Source organism: Plasmodium knowlesi (genome assembly GCF_000006355.2).
Source record: "Plasmodium knowlesi strain H genome assembly, chromosome: 13".
NCBI classification, from domain to species: domain Eukaryota; phylum Apicomplexa; class Aconoidasida; order Haemosporida; family Plasmodiidae; genus Plasmodium; species Plasmodium knowlesi.
Window position 1 is genome coordinate 1,893,894 of NC_011914.2, and position 21,257 is coordinate 1,915,150.

Genomic DNA, 21,257 nt, shown 5'->3' on the forward strand with positions numbered 1-21,257 from the left:
AGTATGGGGGGGCTAAAATTTCTTTCCCTCAAATGTGTGAAGCGCCAATTTGTAGAAGAAACATTTTGCCAAGCAGAGAGGCGGGGGACGGTGGTGTCCTTTCGTCATTTTTTTTTTTTTTTTTTTTTTTGGTAAAGCATATATACCCTTTATGTACCTCTCTTTTCAGCACAACTTAAAATACAATTGTGAAATGTTTGCGTTATATGCCAACATAAAATTATAGCTCACAGTTCTGTAGGTAGTGATCCTCCTCCCCAACTAATCCTTCAAAAGCAAACATGCTGCGGAATACGGGGAAAGTATCCACGGCCGCGTCAGAGAAGGCAAAGGAGAAAAACAAGATTTATAACAGACGAATAGATAAGGAAATAGAAAATTTGAAGCAATCAAAACTCTTCGATGATAATAATGTATACATAACGGTTAGCCAAGAGAAGGAGGAGGTGCAAAACAATAATCATGTTGTCTTCGGGCATAGTTTGGACAACACAGAGAAAAATACATATTTGCTCCTACTAGAAACCTTTAGTGATGAATATTTCCAAAGTGATAATTTTTTTGTCAGGAATTTTATGAGTCATATAAAAATTGTAAAAGAGAAGATAACAGATGGGGATTTCCCCAAAACTGTTGATGGGAATAGCAACACCTTCCTCCTGACGGAAGTGTACAAATACGGAGAATATAAAAATACTCTGTGTCCATTTTTTGGCCTATACGAGACGCTATGTTTGGAGAGCATCTTCGAAAGCTTCCAAAATTTTTTAAGCGAAATTTGTTTTTTTAGGCAAATATTTGAAACGTTTAAAAATGGCTTCATGAGGGAGCAGCGCATGTTCGGGGGGATGAGCGAGGAAGACAGGGAAGAGGAGAATTTTCCATGGGAAGGGCGTGAAAGCAGTGAATTTTCCTTCTTCACCAATACCTTCTTCGAAATTATATACAAAGATTTCACTACACATTTGCAAACCATTCAAAGGGAGATCATAACAAAATTACAGGAGGATGAAAAATACCAAGAGATATCCTTTTATGAAAATTTTTCTGAGTTTTTTTATAAATACTACAGAATAAAAGAAAGTGTTGTGTTTTCATTTTTCGTTTTTGAGGACTACCCATTTAGTAAGCCATACGTCAACATAGAAAATCTACCCTTTTGTTTCTATAAAAAAAAAACGCACAAAAAATTGAAGGGAGATAAATATAATCAGAAAAACATACTTAACATTTTACTTCACCAGAAAAACGAAGGGTGGATCCCAAAAATTACCATAGGAAATTTATTCGAAGAATGCCAAAAGCTTGTTCATGTAATTTTTTTTTTTTACCAATACAAAGTTTACCTTTTTTTTTATTACCTGATGAAGCATAAAATATTTGTTAACTTTTTCAAAAGCAACTTTAAGGTGAACTTAGAGACTTACCCTCTTGTCTATGCCTACGTAGCTGCAGTAGACAGAAGGCTAGTTGCACAAAAAACAAAAAGAAAAAAAAATTATTCGAATTTGATGTACAGCATTGATAATTGCGAATACATTAATCAAGATTTCTTTTTGTATAAATTTTTTTACAATTATAAAAAGATAAAGAGCAAATTGGCCAGTCCTCTTTTCGATGATGAAGACAAGACCACTGCCCTTACTGGGAACTTAATGCAGATAAAAAAAAAACGATATAAGTATTATATATATTTATTTTTCCTTCTTTTCCTTTTTTTCCTCCCTCTATTTATTAAAAATGTTTTTATATACCAGACGGAGGAAATTCAGTATTATCTCCAGAATGCGGGGAACACTCATTTTATGCACTTTGAAAATGTGCCTATTGAGAGGCAAGGGTTGGGAAATCATCCTCTGTTCTGGATTTACATGGCAGGAATAAGCAGGGTAACCTCCGCATGGATGGGTGACGGTGTAAAAAAGGGCCATCCCGGTCAGGGGGCACATATAGTACGTGAAAAGGCGGATACGGAGGAAGCGAGCAAACAAGGGGATAACTTCATCAGAAGCAGTGACAGGAGGGAGGAGAGCCAAGAAGCAAGTGTGCAAAATTCTACAGAGAGTACACCACACGACAGGGGAAAAAGTAATGGTTTGAGCGAAAATGTTAAGAATACGCAGAACGAGGGGAAGTATGATGTGTCAGCAAAGGGTCTCTCCACCGTGTTGCTAGCCATTTCCGAGTTTGTCTTCTTCACCCTGGGGATCATCTACAATTTGCGTCTACTTAAAAAAAGGATTGAACACAACAATTTGGTGTTAAACATTTGCTCGGCCATGCTTATCCTATACAGCCCAATTTTTATTTCCAAGAATACCAACTACGTAACGACTCTATCCCTCGGTTTACTCTTCTGGGCCATCAATTTTATTTTACACAAAAGAATGTTCATGTCCATTTGTGTGTATTTTATAGCCATATACTTTGACCTGCGTAATTTGTTTTTTTTCGTCCCCTTTCTGTTTATCTATGTTTATATAAGTAGCATCTATGTAAGGAGAAAGGGCAACAAGGTGAAGAGTTCACTAAAAAATTGGTGTCACGTTTGCATGTATGTGGTCCTTTACATTTTATCATATGGTGTGATAACATATTTTTTATTTTACATTTTTTCTGCTGATCAAATTGGATGGGTGGGCACCGCTAAACGCTGTGTACATTTTCTCGGTGCCCATTTGGAACGCACAGGAGAGGCCTTTGTGGGAAGAAGCCATCTCGCGTCGTCCATTCGAGCAGCAACAAAAGGGAATGGAAATACATATACTGGAAATTTTGTGGACGGAGGGGACATGCACATAATTTATAATTCACATCGAGTACAAATATTTTTCCTGTCCCTTATCCCTCACATTTTGAGCGCCCTCATTAATTACCTTCTTGTTATGAATACCATTGCTAAGTTGTATGTCTCCCTAGCAGCTTCATGTATCATCTTTTTCTTTACCTCCTGGGGGGACATAAATTCTTGCTATTATTTACTAACTGTGTTGTATATTTTACAGTTCCTTTTTATCAACGTTGTTCGGAGCTCAAGCCTAATGTTCAATGCTCTCATTTCATCCTCCATAATTTTAACCAGTGATAATTTTAACGTATACTTATTTTGTCTATCCATCCTTTATTTTGTTCTTCATATTTATTTAATGTTTCCTTGGGTAAATCTCCTTCCCAATGTTAATTATCATTTTCGTGTTTGCTTGCATTTGGTAAGTGAAGTGTGGATGTACATTGTGTGTAAGATGCATTATTTGTATGAGACCAGTATAAAAGATATTGCCCTTTCTTTTGTGGTCATTCTCTTCCCGAACCACTCATCTGCTATGACGCCACTGCATGAGAAGAACACTCGGTACATCATTCAGCGGAAGGAAATCCAACGGAAGATTATTTTTTGTTTGTGCTCCCATTTGTCTCTCGACTTTTTGCACCTCCCCTTGACGTGCTTCTCCCTGGCGCTTTTTCTTCTGCTTGGCTTTCTGCGGGTAAGCGCAGTCAGCTACACACCCGCTTCACACTCCATCATTTTCACACCCCACTATTACCCCATTTAACCATTTAACCATTTAACCATTTAACCATTTAACCATTCAACCATTTAACCATTCAACCATTTAACCATTTTGCCACGTCGTCACGTTGCCATTTTGCCATTTTGTCGCCCCCCCTGCAGCTATACTCTCCCCAGAGGTCCCTCCGAATTGCCCTCTTCACATTGAATTGTTTAGTAGTGACCACCTTGCTAGCTATACTTCTGGTAAGAATAAAAACGGAAACCCACGTCGCCCCTGCCAGAAGGGGGTATCGGTAACACGCAACGGAGAGCACTTCCTGTTGGCACATCGCTCTTACAACCAGATGTGTACTCTCCACGTGCGAGATAACTCTGCAATGAGACGCCTTTTTTTGCTTTGCCCGATGCGGAAATTGGACAGTCACAGGGGTATTCGCTGGATATATGTTTGTATACATTTTCTCTTTTTTACCATTCTGCTTGCCTCCCCCAGTTATTCTACACAAAGCGGAAGAAGTTCAGAAAACTCGACTTCCTGAGCACCCCACACTCAGCACGCAAGAGGGCATTCCCGCAGGAGCGACCCAAGAAATTGTGAAGACAAGCTTGTACGCGCAGAGGTATGAGCGCCGTGGGCCTGGGCTTAATGGCAATCATGGGAAAGACACTTTTGTTGCGCGTTTGTTTCGGAATTTTTTTTTTTTTTTTTTTTTTTTTTTTTAATTTTTTCCTAATGCTCACAAGCGTGCTACTCTTCTCGGGGCTATCCCCCCCAAGGAAGGTTAAGATCTGTAGATTCGCAACTTTGCAACATCACAACTTTTCAACGGTACATTTGACAAAATTTCTTTTTAGTGAACTTACAAAAATGTAAAGGGGGAAAAGTTCAGTGGGTGGTGAGTGAATATGGGTCTGTGAGAAGCACCCAAAAAGGTAGAAGGGGGGAAAATTAAAAATTGCTACGTTGGGATGAGCAAAAATGTAGTGAATCAAGGCTGTTCCGTGTGACCATGAGAGCACACGCATACACACATGCCTATGGATATGCAAACATATAGGTAGGTATATAGGCATATGCTCGTGAGAACACACTTCTTTAATTATAATAATCACAAAAGAGCAAAAGGGAGTAAAAATAAATAGTGAGCACCTAAGCAAAAAGGGGCACAACACATGCACAGAATTTGGTGATGCAAAAATGTGGCCATTCGTGCAAGCGTGTAATGCTTGCTTAGACACAGATACAAAATTAAAGAAAAGGGATTCTTAACAAAAAAAAAAAAAAAGAAAAATGGAAAAAGAAAAAAAGAAAAAAAGAAAAAGAAAAAGGGATATGATAGGGTTGGATAAGGTTAAGGTAAATGACAGTAAACGAGCACGAATGGGACGGGTAACGACATGTGGAGAGAATAAGGAAGATTTATCACACAGGCGTATACACTTCCCACACTCGATCCACTTGGTCCTCATGTGCACACAAACGGCTGGCGTGATTCTTGCGCAAGCGTATTTACACGCTCGCCTGCATAGACAATTGACATATATTTTGCCACGGGAAAAAAGGTACCCTTGGCGGATGGGGTTGCGGAGGTTTCCGTTCTACCCTCCACGGGCGCATGGGCATATACATATATACATAAATGTAAACATATGCGTATGTGCGTGTACCTATGCTTGTAGCCTTACCCATCGGAAGTGCAACTCATGGGTGCAGAAAATTGGGCAGACAAAACACCACAGGTACAACACGCACACAGACAAGCACGTCCAACAGACTGGCTAGATATGGACTCATTCATTTTCTCTATTGTTTGATATACTTATTACCTTCGTTGAAGTAGTGGTGGTTATTTTCGTTAGGGTAGTTGCCATACATGGGGTCATAGTAGTACGTATTTCCCCCATTCATATAAGTGTTATTCATGTACATATCATGGAGGTATCCGTCATTCATATAATTTGGGGTGTTCATATAATTGGGGTTGTTCATATAATTCGGGTTGTTTACATATCCAGGGTTGTTGTTCATGCAGTTCTGGTGGTTCATGTTGTTATGATTGTTAAGGTAGTTGGGGGTGTTCATGCAGTTTGGGTTGTTAAGGTAGGTCGGGTCGCTGACGTAATTGGCATCGTTCATGTAACTCGAACCGTTCATATAGTTCGGGCAATTCTGTGTGCCCAAGTAGTTCCTGTTTCGCACGTAGTTTGTATCATTAATGTAGTTGGGGGTGTTCATGTAGTTCTGGTTTCCTATGTTGTAGTTCGGGTCGCTCAGGTAATTCTGGTTGGCCATGTATCCGTTTGTCATGTAGCTACTACCCATGTAGTGGTTGTTCATGGGGTGGTTCATGTAACGATTGTCACCAAAGAAAGCTGGGTTATCTCCCATGTAGTTGGCGCCACCAGGGGGGTAAAAACCTTCCGGGTAGTAGAAATTTCCGCTCCCGTTGCAGTTACCATTGACATTGCCATTTGAAACACAATTACCATCGTATCCGTACGCGCCTCCATATCCTGGATTGGCATTATTTGGAAAATTACCATTATAGTTTTTCTCTCCATTTGTATATCCATCGTAGCGTTTTTCATTTGATTGAAATTTCTTGTTCACATCATGCGGGCCTGTGACATTCTTTCTGCCTTCTCCGAACGGTACCTGAGTGTTGCTAACCATATTGGTACTACTATGCTCGTCATGGCACTTCTTATAATTGAAGGTTTTCCCGTTGGAGAATTCATTTCCCCCCCCTGTTGAAGTCACTCCTCCTCTATGCTGAGTTGCGTTATTAACAAAATCTTCTTTTTTTTTCTTTTTCATATTTGTATATGTCCCCTTGTGTGCGTATTGCTTCGACACTGCATTGTTCGACACTGCATTGTTCGACACTGCATTGTTCGACACTGCATTGTTCGAAACGGCATTGTTCGAGACGCCACTGTTTGTGAATGCATTCATCGTGTTCGCACCGTTCGGGTCGTTCGTATTAATATTGTTGCTACTGTATTCATTGTTCGTGTCATAACTTTGTTGGTTTCTATTTTTTTGGGGGGGGAATGCATTTCCATAAGGTGTAAAATTGTTATTCGCCTTTTTGCTCTTATCCAGGGATGGAGTGGATGTTATAGTTACCTTTCCGTTTGTGCTTGACTCAGTCTTGTTTTCGTCCTTCTCATGGTTAGGGTTTTTTTCATCCGTCGTTTCCCACTTGTGACTGGGTTTCGTGTTCTTCGGTTCGCATTTGTTCGGCTCGGAGAACTTGGCTTCATCACCGTCCTGGACGATCACCTTATTATTTTCATCACCATGCACAATGCCATGGTTAATTTGATCTTCCTTAATCTCCTTATCACCCCTTCTATGATCCTGGAATTTTCCACCGTTGTTTTGTTCCTTGCCCTTGGGGGCCTTGATTCTGCCCCCGTCTTCGGTAAGCACCAATTTTGTATCATCACGAGGAATCCTACCGTTACTTAACAGATTTGTAGCATCCTTTTCACTGATGGAGTTGGGGTTGATATGGTCCACCATGCCACTTACACTGCTACTGCCATCATGAGCTCGGGTTCTCCTGTCCGTTACCTTACCAATGTAGCTCTTTCCATACTTTGTGTCATTTCCGTATTTCCCTTGCTTGAAAATCTTCCCATTTGACATATATTTCTCCCACTCCTTCTTACTCTCTTTGTAATACCTATTATTATTATGATCATCCCACTTCCTTTCGTTTTTTTCATTTTCATAATAGAACTTATCATCGGCCTTGTCCTGTTTTCCCTTTTCTCTATAACTATCTGTGGGATCATAAGTTCTCATACTGCTCTCTTTTTTTTTTTTTATATAACTTCCCCTTCCTGTATCGTTTTCCTTCGCATGTTCGTCATGGCTGCTTTGGTATTTAACGCCAGCTTCTTTCTCATCCATAACTCCTTTTCCTGGGGGTAAATATCTGGATGATTTATCTGCAGTGTTTTCCTTATTGGCATACTTCTCATTCTTCTTCGCAGTTTCGTCCTCCCCAATATGTTGTGCACTATTTTCCCTCTTCATTTCGCTTTTCCTTTCGCTTTTCCTTTCGCTCTTCAATTCACTTTTCATTTCACTTTTCCTCTCGCTCTTCAATTCGCTTTTCATTTCATTTTTCCTTTCGCTCTTCAATTCGCTTTTCATTTCACTTTTTATTTCGCTCTTTTTCTTAAATTCCTCTGTGTTACTGCTGGTACTTTTTATATACTTCCCGGAGGACCTGTACTTGTATTCATTTTTCTCCCTCTCTATCGAGGTTCTGTTATCCCTAAGATAAGCCCTACCACCAGGGTTGTAGTTCCTAGCACGGGTGTGTTCATCATTGTGTGGTTTATCTGCGCCTTTTCTCTCACTGTCATTATATGCGTGGCGGTAGTTTCTGCTATAATTGCCAATTCCGGCGTGGCCATTACTGTTACTGTAACTGTTGGAGCAGTTGTTCCTGGAGACAACATTGGAGGGGGCATTAGCGCCTGAGGGGGATCTGGCATATTTGTTCTTCGTGGCATACGCATTCCTTGCGTAGTCTGCGTTGCCACTATTTGCATGTGCGTATGAACTGGCGTTGTTGTAATTATCATCATACATGTAGTTCCTCCTATCATTGTATTTCTTTTTTAAACTAGATTGGGAGGCATAGCTTTCGTCCTTCGAATAGACGAATCGTGATCCTTGGTATTTGCTCGATGCTCCTCGGTCGTTCATTATTTGGTTATTATTACTGTTGCTGTAACTCATCTTGGATTTGTAGGGCGCTACGTATTTCCTTCCTTCAGAGCTGTTTTGAGGTGCCTTTGCGAATTCTTTTTTTTCCTTCCCGTCCGTTTTTTTTATGCTTAGAGGATTGCTTTGGGTTTGACTTGGCTCCTCCTTCCCCTTCGCCTTCTCCTCCTCCCCGTCCTCCTTATTATTAGCGATGAGAATATCCTCCCTCTTGTCTTCCCTCATGCCATCGTTTTCGTGTGCACCCCTGTTCACTACCTTCTGTGCCTTAACTTCATCTTGACGACCTTTTCGTTGTCCTTCCTTATTGCTCTTTGACGACGCTTCACCCCGTTCACCTGCATCATTGGTTGCAGGTGCTCCATCTTGGGCATGCACATCAACGACTTTGGCTACTCCATCAGCCTCGTCATCAACTGGCTTGCTATTTTCACTTGGATTCATCTCGTCCTTTTCATTTTTGCATCTCTTGGAGAGCATCTGTTTCTTCGTTATCTTTTCGGAATTGTTCATCTGTCCATAAGCGACCGATGCGGGGGAGGCCTCCTCATCTGGGGGTGCGCCCAAAATGGGCTGCGCACGGCCACCACGATCATCACGTTGGCCGCGATCATCACGTTGGCCGCGATCATCACGTTGGCCGCGATCATCACGTTGGCCGCGATCATCACGTTGGCCGCGATCATCACGTTGGCCGCGATCATCACGTTGGCCGCGATCATCACGTTGGCCGCGATCATCACGTTGGCCGCGATCATCACGTTGGCCACGATCACCGCGATCACCAGGTTGGCCGCGATCTTCACGTTGGCCACGATCAGCACCACCTCCCCCTGCGTCTTCTTCAGTCCTTCCTAAATCACCCTTCTCGATGAACTTATCCACCTTGGCTTTATCATCACACAAATCCAATTGCTTCTTCTCATATATGCCGTTTGTTCTGTTGTCCCATTTCCCATTTGGTACTTTCCCTTTGGTGGATTCACTATGGTACTTACTACTGTAGTTAAAAACCTTGGAATTTTTCCCCCGGCTACTTTCATAGTAGTAATTATCCTTGCTACTATTTTTATAGGATAAGGAATAGCTGTTCTTTTCCTGTTTGTTGTTTTTGGATCCATAATACCTATTACTGTACATGCCATTACTATACATACCATTACTATACATGCCATTGCTATATATTCCATTGCTGTATTTTTTGTTGTGATTCCTTTCCTTCCCATAATATTCATCGTATTTATAATCATAAAAAAGATCGTGCTTCCACCTTTTTTCATCAATGTATGAAATTTTACTGTTTCCTGTTTTTTTTCTCTCATTGCCTTTTTTCTTGCCTTTACTATCATTATTTTCAAATCTGTTATCGTGTAGGAAATATCTTGATTCCTTTGGGACATAACATGGGTCTTCTCTCATTTTGTCCTTCACAGACATGGCTTTACTTTGTGCCCTTCCGGATGGAAGTTTGCCCGATGGAGATTTTATTTCGGGTGCCTTTAAATTACTATCATCGTCATTGGTGTGGGTGGCCGCTTCCAAATCGTCCACACCGTCCACATCGTCTGTACCTTTCGCACCGTGCGCATTGGTTACATTTTCCTGATCCTTCCCCCTTGGGTGGTCCGCTCGGCTTGTCTTCCCTCCCTGTTGGCCATCCTCAACTGTACGAGAATTTGTTTTATCCTTCCTGTGTTTATTATCGTCATCCTCTTCTTCCTCCTCCTCATTGTAATTTTTACTTGATTGCCTTGACACTTTTTTTTCATTTCTGTGGTTGTTGTTACTATCACTTATGTATGATTTGTATTCATCAAAGACGTTAACTTCTTCTTCGAGAATGAATTCATTTCTCATATTCTTCACGTCCATTTTTTTTTTTTTTTTTTTTTTTTTTTTTTGTGCAGGTTGCCGAGGATACGCGTACCTACATATATATTTCCTTCTACATATACACTTGCAAATGTGCGTTCAGCCTGTCCCTCCTCTTTACAACTTTTCAATTTGCTAAATAAACTAAGTTTGCACACACATGTATGCTCATGTGTGAACACAACTTCTTTTCGTCTTTACGCCTGAGCGATTTTAAACTATGAGCTTGTGCAATGTGGAGTTACACGCGATGTATGAGGCGTACACGGGTGTTGTGCCTTTTTGCACGTTCCGTTTTTATGTTAACGTTTGCTACTTTTTTTTTTCTTTTTTTCTTTTCCCTCCACTCAATGCTTGACGTTTTAAAAAAAAAACCGTTAAAAACACCAATTTTGTCTATTCACAATTATATGTGCGGATGCAAGAATGGGCAAATTGCAATGATGGAGTTGAGTAACTAACAATTATGTACACATGCCGGCACAAGTTTTAGCGTGCATACCTTCGCAAGAATCTTTCTGTCAAATTTCCTGCACTGGTACGCTCGCACATTGTAACACCGAATAGCACGCGCGTTCGAACTTTTACATAATTTTATTAACTTCCTACTTCCTACGTATACGACTGCAGTAGGCTGAGGACATATTTAGACGATTATACAATTGAAAATGCTAAGTGGACAAAAGGTGCAGAGTCTGCCTTAGAATTATTTCAAAGGTGTACTTGTGTACGGATGAACAGGGATGATCGTACACATTGTACGACCATAAACACGGGCGTGAAAACAACGCACAAGCCCGAGAGGTGCTAAAAAAAAAAAAAAAAAAAAAAAAAAAAAAAAAGAAGCGGCCAGGGAAACGTACGCACATGCAGGGGTAAATAAAAAAAAATAAAATAAAAATAAACGTACAAGTTAAATGTATTAGCAAGATTTAGTGAGCGCCTACGTGGAGGCTTATGCCAAATTTAAACGAACTACGTGAGCTAGTTGTCATGCTATATATATGCAAATAAGGAAGTGTCCGCCTGCAGGAAATGTACAAGGTGGTACATAACACGAGAGCGCGGATGTATAAAAATTCGAACGCGTGAAAGTAAACAAAAATGGAAGTAAACAAGGGGCAAATAAAAAAAGGGGAAAGAAAAGGAAAATACCCTTTTTTTTTTTTTTTTTTTAAATTTGTTACGAATGAGAAATGCGAAAAAAAAAAAAAATGCCTCACGTGATTGGGCTTCTAAAATGTAAATCCAAATGAGAAAAAGATTAGAGGGAATTTACGCAGGGGAGTGTATATGTATGCATGTTGGCACGTGAAATGTGGTAAATAAACGAATAGGAAAAAATATATATGAAATGTACATGTAGTATATATATGTATGCATGTGCTTACGAATGTATGTGTAAAATCAATTAAGTAAGAAGGAACGCCTTGTTTGGCTTTGTTTAATATTGTTTATAATTAAAAAAATTTCTTCCGCGCGGGTTTAAAAAAAATACAGCGAATGTGCATATTTTATTAAGGCTTTGAGGATTGGCTTAACCCTGCCGCAGGATAATAGCATATTTTTTTTTATAATTTGTAAGATAATGCTTTAAACGAAAGGGCGTGAAAAAAAAAAAAAAAAAAAAAAATGACGTGCTATTAGCGACGCGCCCAGATAATTTGTGCATAAACATACGAGAAGCAAAATTGCATAATGATGAATAATGAGCAATGCGTAGCGCGTGACATGAATAAAGTGCCAAGCTTCGCCCGCCAGAAGGTAATAAAATAAAATTTTAATTACATAAAATGGAACTTTCTTTTTCTTTAAACACAACTACAATTGTATTTTTGTTCATTTTGTAAAAAAAAAAAAAAAAAATGCTTTAATTCGGAGAAGGGGCTAAGAAATATCAAGAATTAATCATGTACACCAGAAAAAAAGGGGAAAAAGCAAAGGGCCGTATTTTTTTCTATTATTGGGAAAAAAACCTTAAGGGCGCTCACTTGCCTTCGACATACACCGCACGGGCGAAACGAGCAACACGTGGAACATTCCTACGCACATGTATGTTTACACCCGCATGGACGGTAATACATGCATGCAAGCTTGTGTACGACTGTGTACTTCACGTATGCTTGCCGACATGCATACGAACGGACGAGTTGAGGGCACGTTTATACACACTCCCACAGGAACTTCACAGTCACAGCATGCGAACGCGTGTATAAACGTGTAGCGTATGTGAAAAATGCCAAAAGGACCAACACACATATATAACGCCAGTTCGGAAAAAAAAAAAAAAAAAGGTGAATAATAAAACTCTTGTTTTGACAATACGATCGTTCAGCCAGTGAATTTCAAAGGTATTATGAAAAAAAAAAAAAAAAAAAAGGTTTCCGCGTGTAAGGATTGGAAATAGGAATGATAAAAAGAGTGAAAAATATATCACCGTTAAAACTGAATTTATAAAATTAAAAAAAAAAAAATGAACATTTTCAATTTAAGGACCAAAAAAAAAAAAAAAAGAAGGAAAAAGTAAGGTGAAAAAAAAAAAAAAAAAACACACAACAGAGATGTTAAAAGAAGGGGGTGTAAAGTCGTGTTGGGCTAAGATATAAAAAGTGTGAACACGCTGGGTGCGAACAGAGCAAAATGCAAAGAAGCATAATGAAAAGAAAAAAAAAAAAAAAAAAATGAAAAAAATGGCGAAAAGTACGAAAATTGAATATGGCTCTACGCATACATTCTCTGATTAGGTGTTCGCCCCGTTAGAGGAAACGATGTATGCCTCTCTTTTGTCGCGTATCATAATAAGGAGGTGTAAAAATATTTGCGGCAAATGTCGCGTGCCGCATGCCGCTACTAAGGCATCAGGGGTGCCTCCACTGGAGACCCACATGGTTTCGCAACGCAATGTTTTCTCGTTCTCCCATGTTATGAAGACTCCGCCTATGTAAAGTTGAGAAGTGATCCATATCAATGCACTGGAGAGTCTCCCGCAGTGCGATGCTTTACACAGGAGATCCTTACATAGCACGATTTGGTTTTACTTCTTTTTATTTACGTTCTACGTTTTCTTTGATAATTCCCTACCCACAAACGCATATGAATGATCCGTATGCCTACTACTGCATCATTGTGTGTGCTGTGCCCCATATGCCGGTTCGTTTCCCGAATAGCCTTCATTACACCCTTACGTTCTGCCCGTTTAGAATCGTTATGGAAATAAAATGTTAACACACTTGATTGAATAAAGGAGTAATGAATTGCCGCATGTAGAGCATAACCGGAGGAATATTTTTACACCCCGTTCAAATATAACATCCCTTTCTTTGTTTGCACACGAGATACTATATATGCCCGTGCATGGTCATTTAAAAATTATTTTATTTCTTTTTTTTTCCCATTTTTTGGAGGGAAAATTCCCATCGTTTCTTATTTTAAAGTGGAGCCCAAATTGATGACTTTACGGTGATATTTCTCTATTCACATAGAGTGTGTACGTCAGGTGAGTTATTATCCTATCCTCGTGGCAGACCAGCGCACACATAGGAACGTTTGAATGAAAATCCATCGATATTTACATTGCGGAGAAGAAATATAACAATTCTTGTGTGCCTCCTCATGATGCCGCCATTCCAATTAGAAGCTTAGTAGCCCATACGGGGATGAACCTCGAAATGGATACACACGAGGAGGGTCACTCTGTACAACAAAGCAGAAAATAAAAAAGTGTAGTTACAAAATTGCCGTAGACGTGGATTTTCATATGAAACAATGCATTTTATAATATGTGTGTTGATTTTTAATAATGTAAGAACATATATTCTGTTGATTATTATGAAAAGGGTGGTGAGGGAAGAAAGAGGAAATAAGAGGTATGGATACAGATAAGTATACATAGACGCGTGCGCATGTGTAAATATGCGCACACAATATATCTCTAGTTATACACTGCAAAGTGGAATGACGCTTGGTGAAAAGGCATATATGGGATGTGTCACCTGTACCAAATAAGACTAAAAATGGTGTACACGCATCCACGTATGAAGGTATGTGAGAGAATATTCTACAGGCCCGAGGGTTGACGCCCGCTCTGTTCGTGAGTATTGGCGGGCGTGAATAAGGGCAAGTGCGAATGGTACATTGTGAACGATGCGATATTTATATGCTACATGCGAACCGACGCTAAAAAAAAAAAAAGGGGGAAAAGGCACTTTTGTGCGTGATAACCCGCAATTTGATTACAAGTCCATCTAAATATAATTCTGATTCTGTTTTCCTTCACTGCCCCTTACGCGTCGCATTTCACCTGCATAGTCCGCAGCTGCATGTAGACCGACTCCAACCTCTGCAACAATAAAACATGCGCCCCATGCACCGCCGCAACAGTTCCCATAATTCTCACTTTGCGATCGGCAGTCCCCGGTATTAACTCGCCCTTTCTGCTTATCCTAATTTGCGCTCCTGTACTGTTCATGATGTTAGTGAGTCTAGATCCATTCTTGCCGATAACTGATCCAATAAATTCATCAGGAATTTGAATTGAAATTTCGCAAGGTAAGTTAAACAAGTCGCGACTATGCCTCATGAGAGAATTCATCATATTAACATCCATGTACTGTTCGTGCTGGAAAACACCATACTGTTGTGGTACCACATACCCATTTAATGGTACTTGATTTACAAAATTTTGAGACAAAGAGGATCTACCATTCATGTTTGTATCTTTATTATATATAACGTTTAATAGGTCTTTTAAATTAGGATCATTCTGAATTGAGTTTGTAACTTTTATAGCTGTATCGCTAATGGATTCAAATGGTCCTATGATAGATATTATCCGTTCGTTTAATCCATCCTCTCGGCTCGAGATCTGAATCTTAGCCCCCGTTGAATCTTGAAGTTGTTTAATCTGTTGACCCCCCTTTCCTATAATTGCACTGGCTGCTGATTTGGGAATTACAATTCTACAAGTGTACTTTGGAACTGTATTCATATTTTGCTTGTCTTGAAAACTCTGTACCGTTATTTGGCGTATTTTATCTAGAATTATTAATAGGGCGTTATTTATTTGCTCCTGTTTTCCACATAGAACGAGGACTCTCTCTTGTGTATTTGGGAAATAGGAATTGGTCGGTGACAGCTTCAGACTGCATCCGGTTTTGTTTTCTATGCTAGTTATTATGGATCCGTTTTTTCCTATCACTGATCCTGCAACGAGGTTGTTCACAAGCATTTTGACGAAACACAATTGGTTCGTCCCCTTGTTCTTCTCGACCTGATTATTTTCTTCCATTCTCGATTGAACAGTAGACAGTTAAAGGTTCTTATTGGGTGTGGTTATTAGTTTGGGGCGTTTCCTACTGGATGGCTATGCTTGTCTTGCTATATCACCGTTCGGTATCGTCCAATAATGATAAATTGATATCTGCGTTGTGAGACTGTTTTCTCCCTGTGCAGATTCACAAATATGCCTTCAGCACTATACTGCTTGGCAAAGGGTGCGAATTCGCTCTCCCTGATGCGCACACCAGGAAAGGAGACAAATTTCCCCTTGTAGGCAACGATGAATTTACAAATGAAAATAAAATAAATAGGAGAGTAGGGAATTTTTTTTTTTTTTTTTTTTTTTTTTTTTTTTTTAACTAGATCATTGGTGACGTGGGGTGGCGATCCTGAGGGACACGCAACGAAATTTATTAAGTCGCGAATGGGCGGGTAAAATGCACACTTTATTATGAAAGTAACGGCTGGCGCAGATACTGCACAAACGCCAATGTGGGTTTGGCCGCAAAGGCAAGTTGTCTCAGGGTGTGAGGGTAGCTTGCTCTATGGGACGTGTAAGAAACTGCAGTTGCAATTTAAGGTAGGCGATAAAACAAAGGCTTATTTTATTATTATTATTATTTTTTTTTTTCCCCCTTATGAATTTTAAAGGGCCAAAAAAAAAAAAAAAAAAAATAATAATAATAATAAAATGCGCAGTTGGGAGAGGAAAGAGAAACACAGATGAACAGAAAAAATGAAACGTAAAAAATGAAGACATAAAAAAGGAAACATAAAAAATGGAGGACGCCAAAACAGCAGCGTCTCAAAGGGTAGCGAACAACAGAGTAGAGCTGCAAAGTAGCAGGTGAGCGAAACAGAAAAATAAACTGCAGGCGCAACTCCCTCAATTGACCTTCATGGAACAAAAGGTGCGCTCACGTATGCATATGCAATTATATATTTTGAATACGTGCATTTTTTTTTTTTTTTTTTTTTTTTTTCCCATGCGTCCGATTGGACTGTCACGATGTGTGTTGACGATGAAGGAAACTAAAAATGACGAGGGATATAAAAAAAAAAAAAAAGAATAAATAAAATGAGAAATAGAAAAAATTTCAGCGATAAGTATAATTTTCTGCTGTGTAATTTTTCGAATATGAATAGGTGGAAAGCACTCTTTGCAAATGATTGATGGACCAGTTAGGAGATACGAAGTGGGCACTGGTCGAGTCCATGAAGAATTGTATATGCGTTATATGAATAGGTTGAACGTAAAATCCTTGGGGGAAGGGGAAGTTAAAGTAAAAAATAAAATAATAAAAAATTATAACTAATGAATAAAAACGAATGAATGAAAAAAAATGAATGAAAACGAATGAATGAAAAAAAATGAATGAAAAAGTATGAATGAAAGAGAATGAATGAAAGAGAATGAATGAAAGAGAATGAATGAAAGAGAATGAATGAAAGAGAATGAATGAAAGAGAATGAATGAAAGAGAATGAATGAAAGAGAATGAATGAAAGAGAATGAATGAAAAGGAATGAATAAAAAGGAATGAATGAAAAGGAATAAATAAAAAGGAATGAATGAAAAGGAATAAATAAAAAGGAATGAATGAAAAGGAATAAATAAAAAGGAATGAATAAAAAGGAATGAATAAAAAGGAATGAATAAAAAGAGGAATGAATGAAAAAGAATGAATGAAAAAGAATGAATGAAAAAATATACGTGACTTAAAAAAAAGGCTAGAATATGGGGACTTGAAGGTAGTTGGATGGAGGGGAGAAAAATGAATACATGTGCGAGTTCATACGTATATATGTGTGCATGACCACATGGGAGTGTAACGACTTTGGCGCGTACACGTATGTGTGTAAATGTGCACTGGTGCTCATATGCACATGTGTAAGGTGTACGGTAATTTGTAATGTACGCTCAGCATTCGCTCCTGTAGGGGTGCATGATAATTAATCGTTGGCACAGGCGAGTACGTAAGCATTACGTGTACGACTGCTGAGCGAGGAACACATCTACGTACATGTAAATATACACGTATGTTGGCATGTATGATGTACACACTTTATGTGTAGAACTTTTCTATGCGCTATATGTACGTCAAGTATTCATAATGATGGCGCCGGGCAGTCCTCATTCCCGTAATATTCATCATAAACACACTTGTCCCTCCTTCGCTGATAAAGCAGCCGTAGGTATATATACACGCTCTTAAGGTGAACAGTAAAACTCGACTTTATTATTCTCAGTTAATCAGAAAAAATAAATACACAAACTTAAAAATTCCCATAGGAATATGTATGTTACAGATGTATATATTACATTATGTAGGATAAGAATATGTTAGTGATTCAAACTTATTTTAGCAATTGTTTAAAAAGAAAAAAAAAAAGTTCCTTCATGTAAGCGTAGGTACTATATATATTGGCATAAGAAATTCATGTGATGTAGATTTTTAATTCCTTTTTAAGCATGGTTTTTCATTGCGTTACGTTTTGTTTTGCTTGCTTTCATTATGTTTCACTATTTAGTACGCTTCCTTTTTTTTTTTTTTTCTTCTTTTCCTTTGTTGCTCTTTGCGTGTTTTCATCTTTATCGTTTTGATGTGCATTTCGAGGGGGGAAGATGTAGGCGCCGTGGCGCGAAAAGGGATGCCAAATGGGACGCAAAAATGGCGCAAATTGGTACGCGAAAAAATGCGCTCAAAATGGGGCGAAAAAGGGAGGGTATTCACAAAAATTATTGCACAACAATAATCGAAAAAACCATCCCCCAAGTGATCCCCCCCAAAGTAGGGGGGCAAAAATTTTAACCCGTTTTCACGACACTTTTATGAACCCTAACAGTTCGTAGCCCCCTTCAATGCATACATCTTTGATGCGTTTTCATTTAACACACCTTTTATCATATTATACACCTTCTCCTTTTTGCATGAATTCTATATTAGTGGAAAATCCTCCTCATCAGAAGAACCCCTTCGCGAGAAGAACTCATCCGTGCTTTATTCTTTTTTTTTTTTTTTTTTTTTTTTTTTTTCTTTCATTTTGTATGGCACATATTTTAATTCCCCACTTCTATATTTGTCTATGATGAGAAGAGGTATGGCGAGGTGATGAGGCATATAGGCTTTTTAAGAATATCAACTGATGTACTTTTTTTCAAATTTGCATCGGCCCCTACCGTACGCATATGTATGTATATATATGTATGTATATATATGCATGCGAATACTTTTTTTTTTTCTTTTTTTTTTTTTTTTTTTTTTTTTTCTTCCATTATACTTTTTAATTTGGAGAGCCCAAAAAAAAGAACACATAAAAGTTCGTGTAATTTTTATTTAGATGTTAAGCGTTTTGCGGTGCTGCTGGGCGTGCACATATGTATTACATACATATATATTTATTTTATCCTTTATTTTTTTTTTTTTCTCTTTTCACCTTTTTTCCTATTTTTTAATTTTTTAATTTTTTTCGTTTTCCCCCTCGTGCGCCCAGTTTCACTACGGGCACGTACACATGTACTCTCCGCATAGGGGATGCACACATTAGTTACAAATTCCTTAGAGTTCGTGACTGCTCCATAAGCAGACGTATAATTGCCTATGCGCGCGGGATACACTGGACCCTTCTTGGCCCCAAATTTCACATGCGTTGAAGTACAAAGAGGAGTTTAATTAAATGGATGTACTATATAAATGGACCCCACCGATGTCCTATGTGTTTTCCCGCAAAACCCCTAGTGATACTAATTTGGCCACCAGCTTGATCGACCATCTGATTGGTTCTCTCATTGCCAAGTAGTTTTTCTGAGGCATTTGGTTATCTTTCCATTTCTACATTTATGTTTCCCTCTATTAATCCTCCCCTTAAAATTATGCGTCGACCCTTCCGCGGTTATCAAAATTGTTAATTTGCGTGAAGAAATTTGAAGTTTTCTATTTTTTTTCAATTGGTCCATTTGTGATGGGATTATTTAGACCATCTGCCATTGGGGGTGTAATGCAAAGGAGCGTTCCCCATTTTCTGTAACCTCCTTCTAAAGAGCAGGTAACTCATTTGTTTCCATGGGCCGATTGTCTTTTTCCTTTTTTACACCACATGGAAACAATCGAATGGATCGCAAGAAAGGAAGTGAAAATAATCTTATCTTTTTAATCCCTTCGCCAGGTTGTGATATTCTCCCTTTCAACACAATTTTTATGTTCTTTTTAAAATAACAAATGGAAAGGGAGCGAAGATCGCTTAGTTTGCCCCTTATTTGAAGGGCACCTGTTCACGGAGAGATATTCCACCATTTAGTTCGATCGCGCGTTTATCTCCTTAAAGTTGTTACAGGAAAAGTCTTCCTCCTTTTTATAACCCACATTTCGATTAAATTTTTTCAAAAAAAAATATAATAAAAATTTCAATAAAATTGAAAAGAACCATTTTTGTTATCTACAAATTGATAATAACAGAAAAATGAAAATTTTACTTTTACAAATTATAAGTTTTTTCTTTTTTTTTTTTTTAAAGCATTTTGCACATATATGAACCAAAAAAAAAAAAAAAAAAAAAAAAAAAAAACGGGATGAAAAAATAACAGGAGTGAAGGGGAAAATCCATTAATGGGCTAAATACGTAAACATATAAAATAAGGGAAGGTACGACAAAACATTTTAAAATAAATTAATAAACTCATTTCACCGCGGAATCAAACTTGTTCAACATGATGTCGCAAATATTGGACAAGTCGTCTAGGGCATCCTTCAGAATGTTTACGGCCGGTTCGCCTGAAAATGGTAAATTCAAAGAGAGGTATGGGAATAAGAAAAGTAGAAAAAATGGAGAAAGCATATCATGAGGAATAGAAGAAACGAAGTGCATATTAAAATACATACACACGTACACCCATTTTGCGAAACGGCAGGGGACCCTGCACGCGAACATTTCTCCCATTTTTACCCGTTGTCTGAATCCTCAGATTAATTTCCGCTTGAGTAGGATGCGGCACGGTGTACCCCGCGAATTCCACTCCCTCCTTTTGCAGCAAAATGCAGCGTAAACAGTTGCCTGTGTTAGGAAAAAAAAAAAAAATATATATATATATATCAAAATGTGCCTTAAAGGGTATACTTTAAAAAGTAGCAAAAAGAGGAAGCGAATAAGAAAAAAAAAAAAAAAAAAAAAAAAAAAAAAAAAAATGGAAAATCCACTTGGCATATATGTGCTTATACGGGTGGGCCCCATTCGCCGGTCTGGTAAATGTTTGATATACCACTAGGAGAAATCTATTGATTAAATTATCTCCCACACATAGTTCTCCATTACCACAATTTCTGCTAAACATTTTGCACCAAACCGAGCATGTGCCGTATGGAACAAGTATAAGCCACTATTATAGAAGCAGTTATTTATGTACAGGGAGGCGTTCGCTTTGGTAACGCATCATTTAGACGCTTCGTCGGCAAGAACTGGAAAAAAAATTCTGTCCTCCATATGATGCGAAACCCGTCAGGAGTCTTTTTCAATTTTTTTTTTTTTTTTTTTTTTTTTTGATGATTTACCTAAAGTATGGTCCTCATTCTCGAAGCAAAATGTTGCATGCGTCAAAGTTCTCATATGTTCGTAATAATTTTTTTCTTCCATTTTGTATTTGAGGGGAGTCAGGAGTTGCTCCAAAGTTTGGAAGGACTATTCATGGAAACGCATTCAACGAACTCGTCATGGGATGAGAATTCGTACCAAACTTGTTATGAAAAAAGAAAAAAAAAAAAAAAAAAAGGGAATGTTTATGCTGCTGTTTTTTTCTCCCAACGAGGGGGTAGCTACTTAAAACGTAGTTAATTACCGTCGCGCCGTGGAGAAA

At 38.5% G+C, this 21,257-nt stretch overlaps 4 protein-coding genes across 4 annotated transcripts; 1 reads left to right on the plus strand and 3 right to left on the minus strand.

Annotated features, from left to right (window-relative positions):
- Nucleotides 1–281: 281 nt before the first annotated feature.
- PKNH_1342600 (conserved Plasmodium protein, unknown function) lies at nt 282–4,112 on the plus strand (the record flags this gene model as incomplete). Its single annotated transcript, XM_039113576.1, has 3 exons — nt 282–3,485; nt 3,674–3,757; nt 4,008–4,112. 3 exons carry the CDS (start codon nt 282–284, stop codon nt 4,110–4,112), a joined length of 3,393 nt encoding a protein of 1,130 aa, XP_038969952.1.
- A 1,206-nt stretch (nt 4,113–5,318) lies between these two features.
- On the minus strand, nt 5,319–10,133 carry PKNH_1342700 (conserved Plasmodium protein, unknown function; the record flags this gene model as incomplete). Its single annotated transcript, XM_002260802.1, has 1 exon — nt 5,319–10,133. One exon carries the CDS (start codon nt 10,131–10,133, stop codon nt 5,319–5,321), a length of 4,815 nt encoding a protein of 1,604 aa, XP_002260838.1.
- A 4,282-nt stretch (nt 10,134–14,415) lies between these two features.
- PKNH_1342800 (RNA-binding protein Nova-1, putative) lies at nt 14,416–15,420 on the minus strand (the record flags this gene model as incomplete). The annotated part of the gene is made up of 1 exon (XM_002260803.1): nt 14,416–15,420. The coding sequence occupies one exon, from the start codon at nt 15,418–15,420 to the stop codon at nt 14,416–14,418; it is 1,005 nt and encodes a 334-aa protein (XP_002260839.1).
- Nucleotides 15,421–20,086: 4,666 nt separating this feature from the next.
- Nucleotides 20,087–21,037, minus strand: PKNH_1342900 (DNA-directed RNA polymerases I and III subunit RPAC2, putative; the record flags this gene model as incomplete). Its single annotated transcript, XM_002260804.1, has 3 exons — nt 20,087–20,181; nt 20,354–20,461; nt 20,956–21,037. The coding sequence occupies 3 exons, from the start codon at nt 21,035–21,037 to the stop codon at nt 20,087–20,089; spliced, it is 285 nt and encodes a 94-aa protein (XP_002260840.1).
- Between the last annotated feature and the right edge of the window lie 220 nt (nt 21,038–21,257).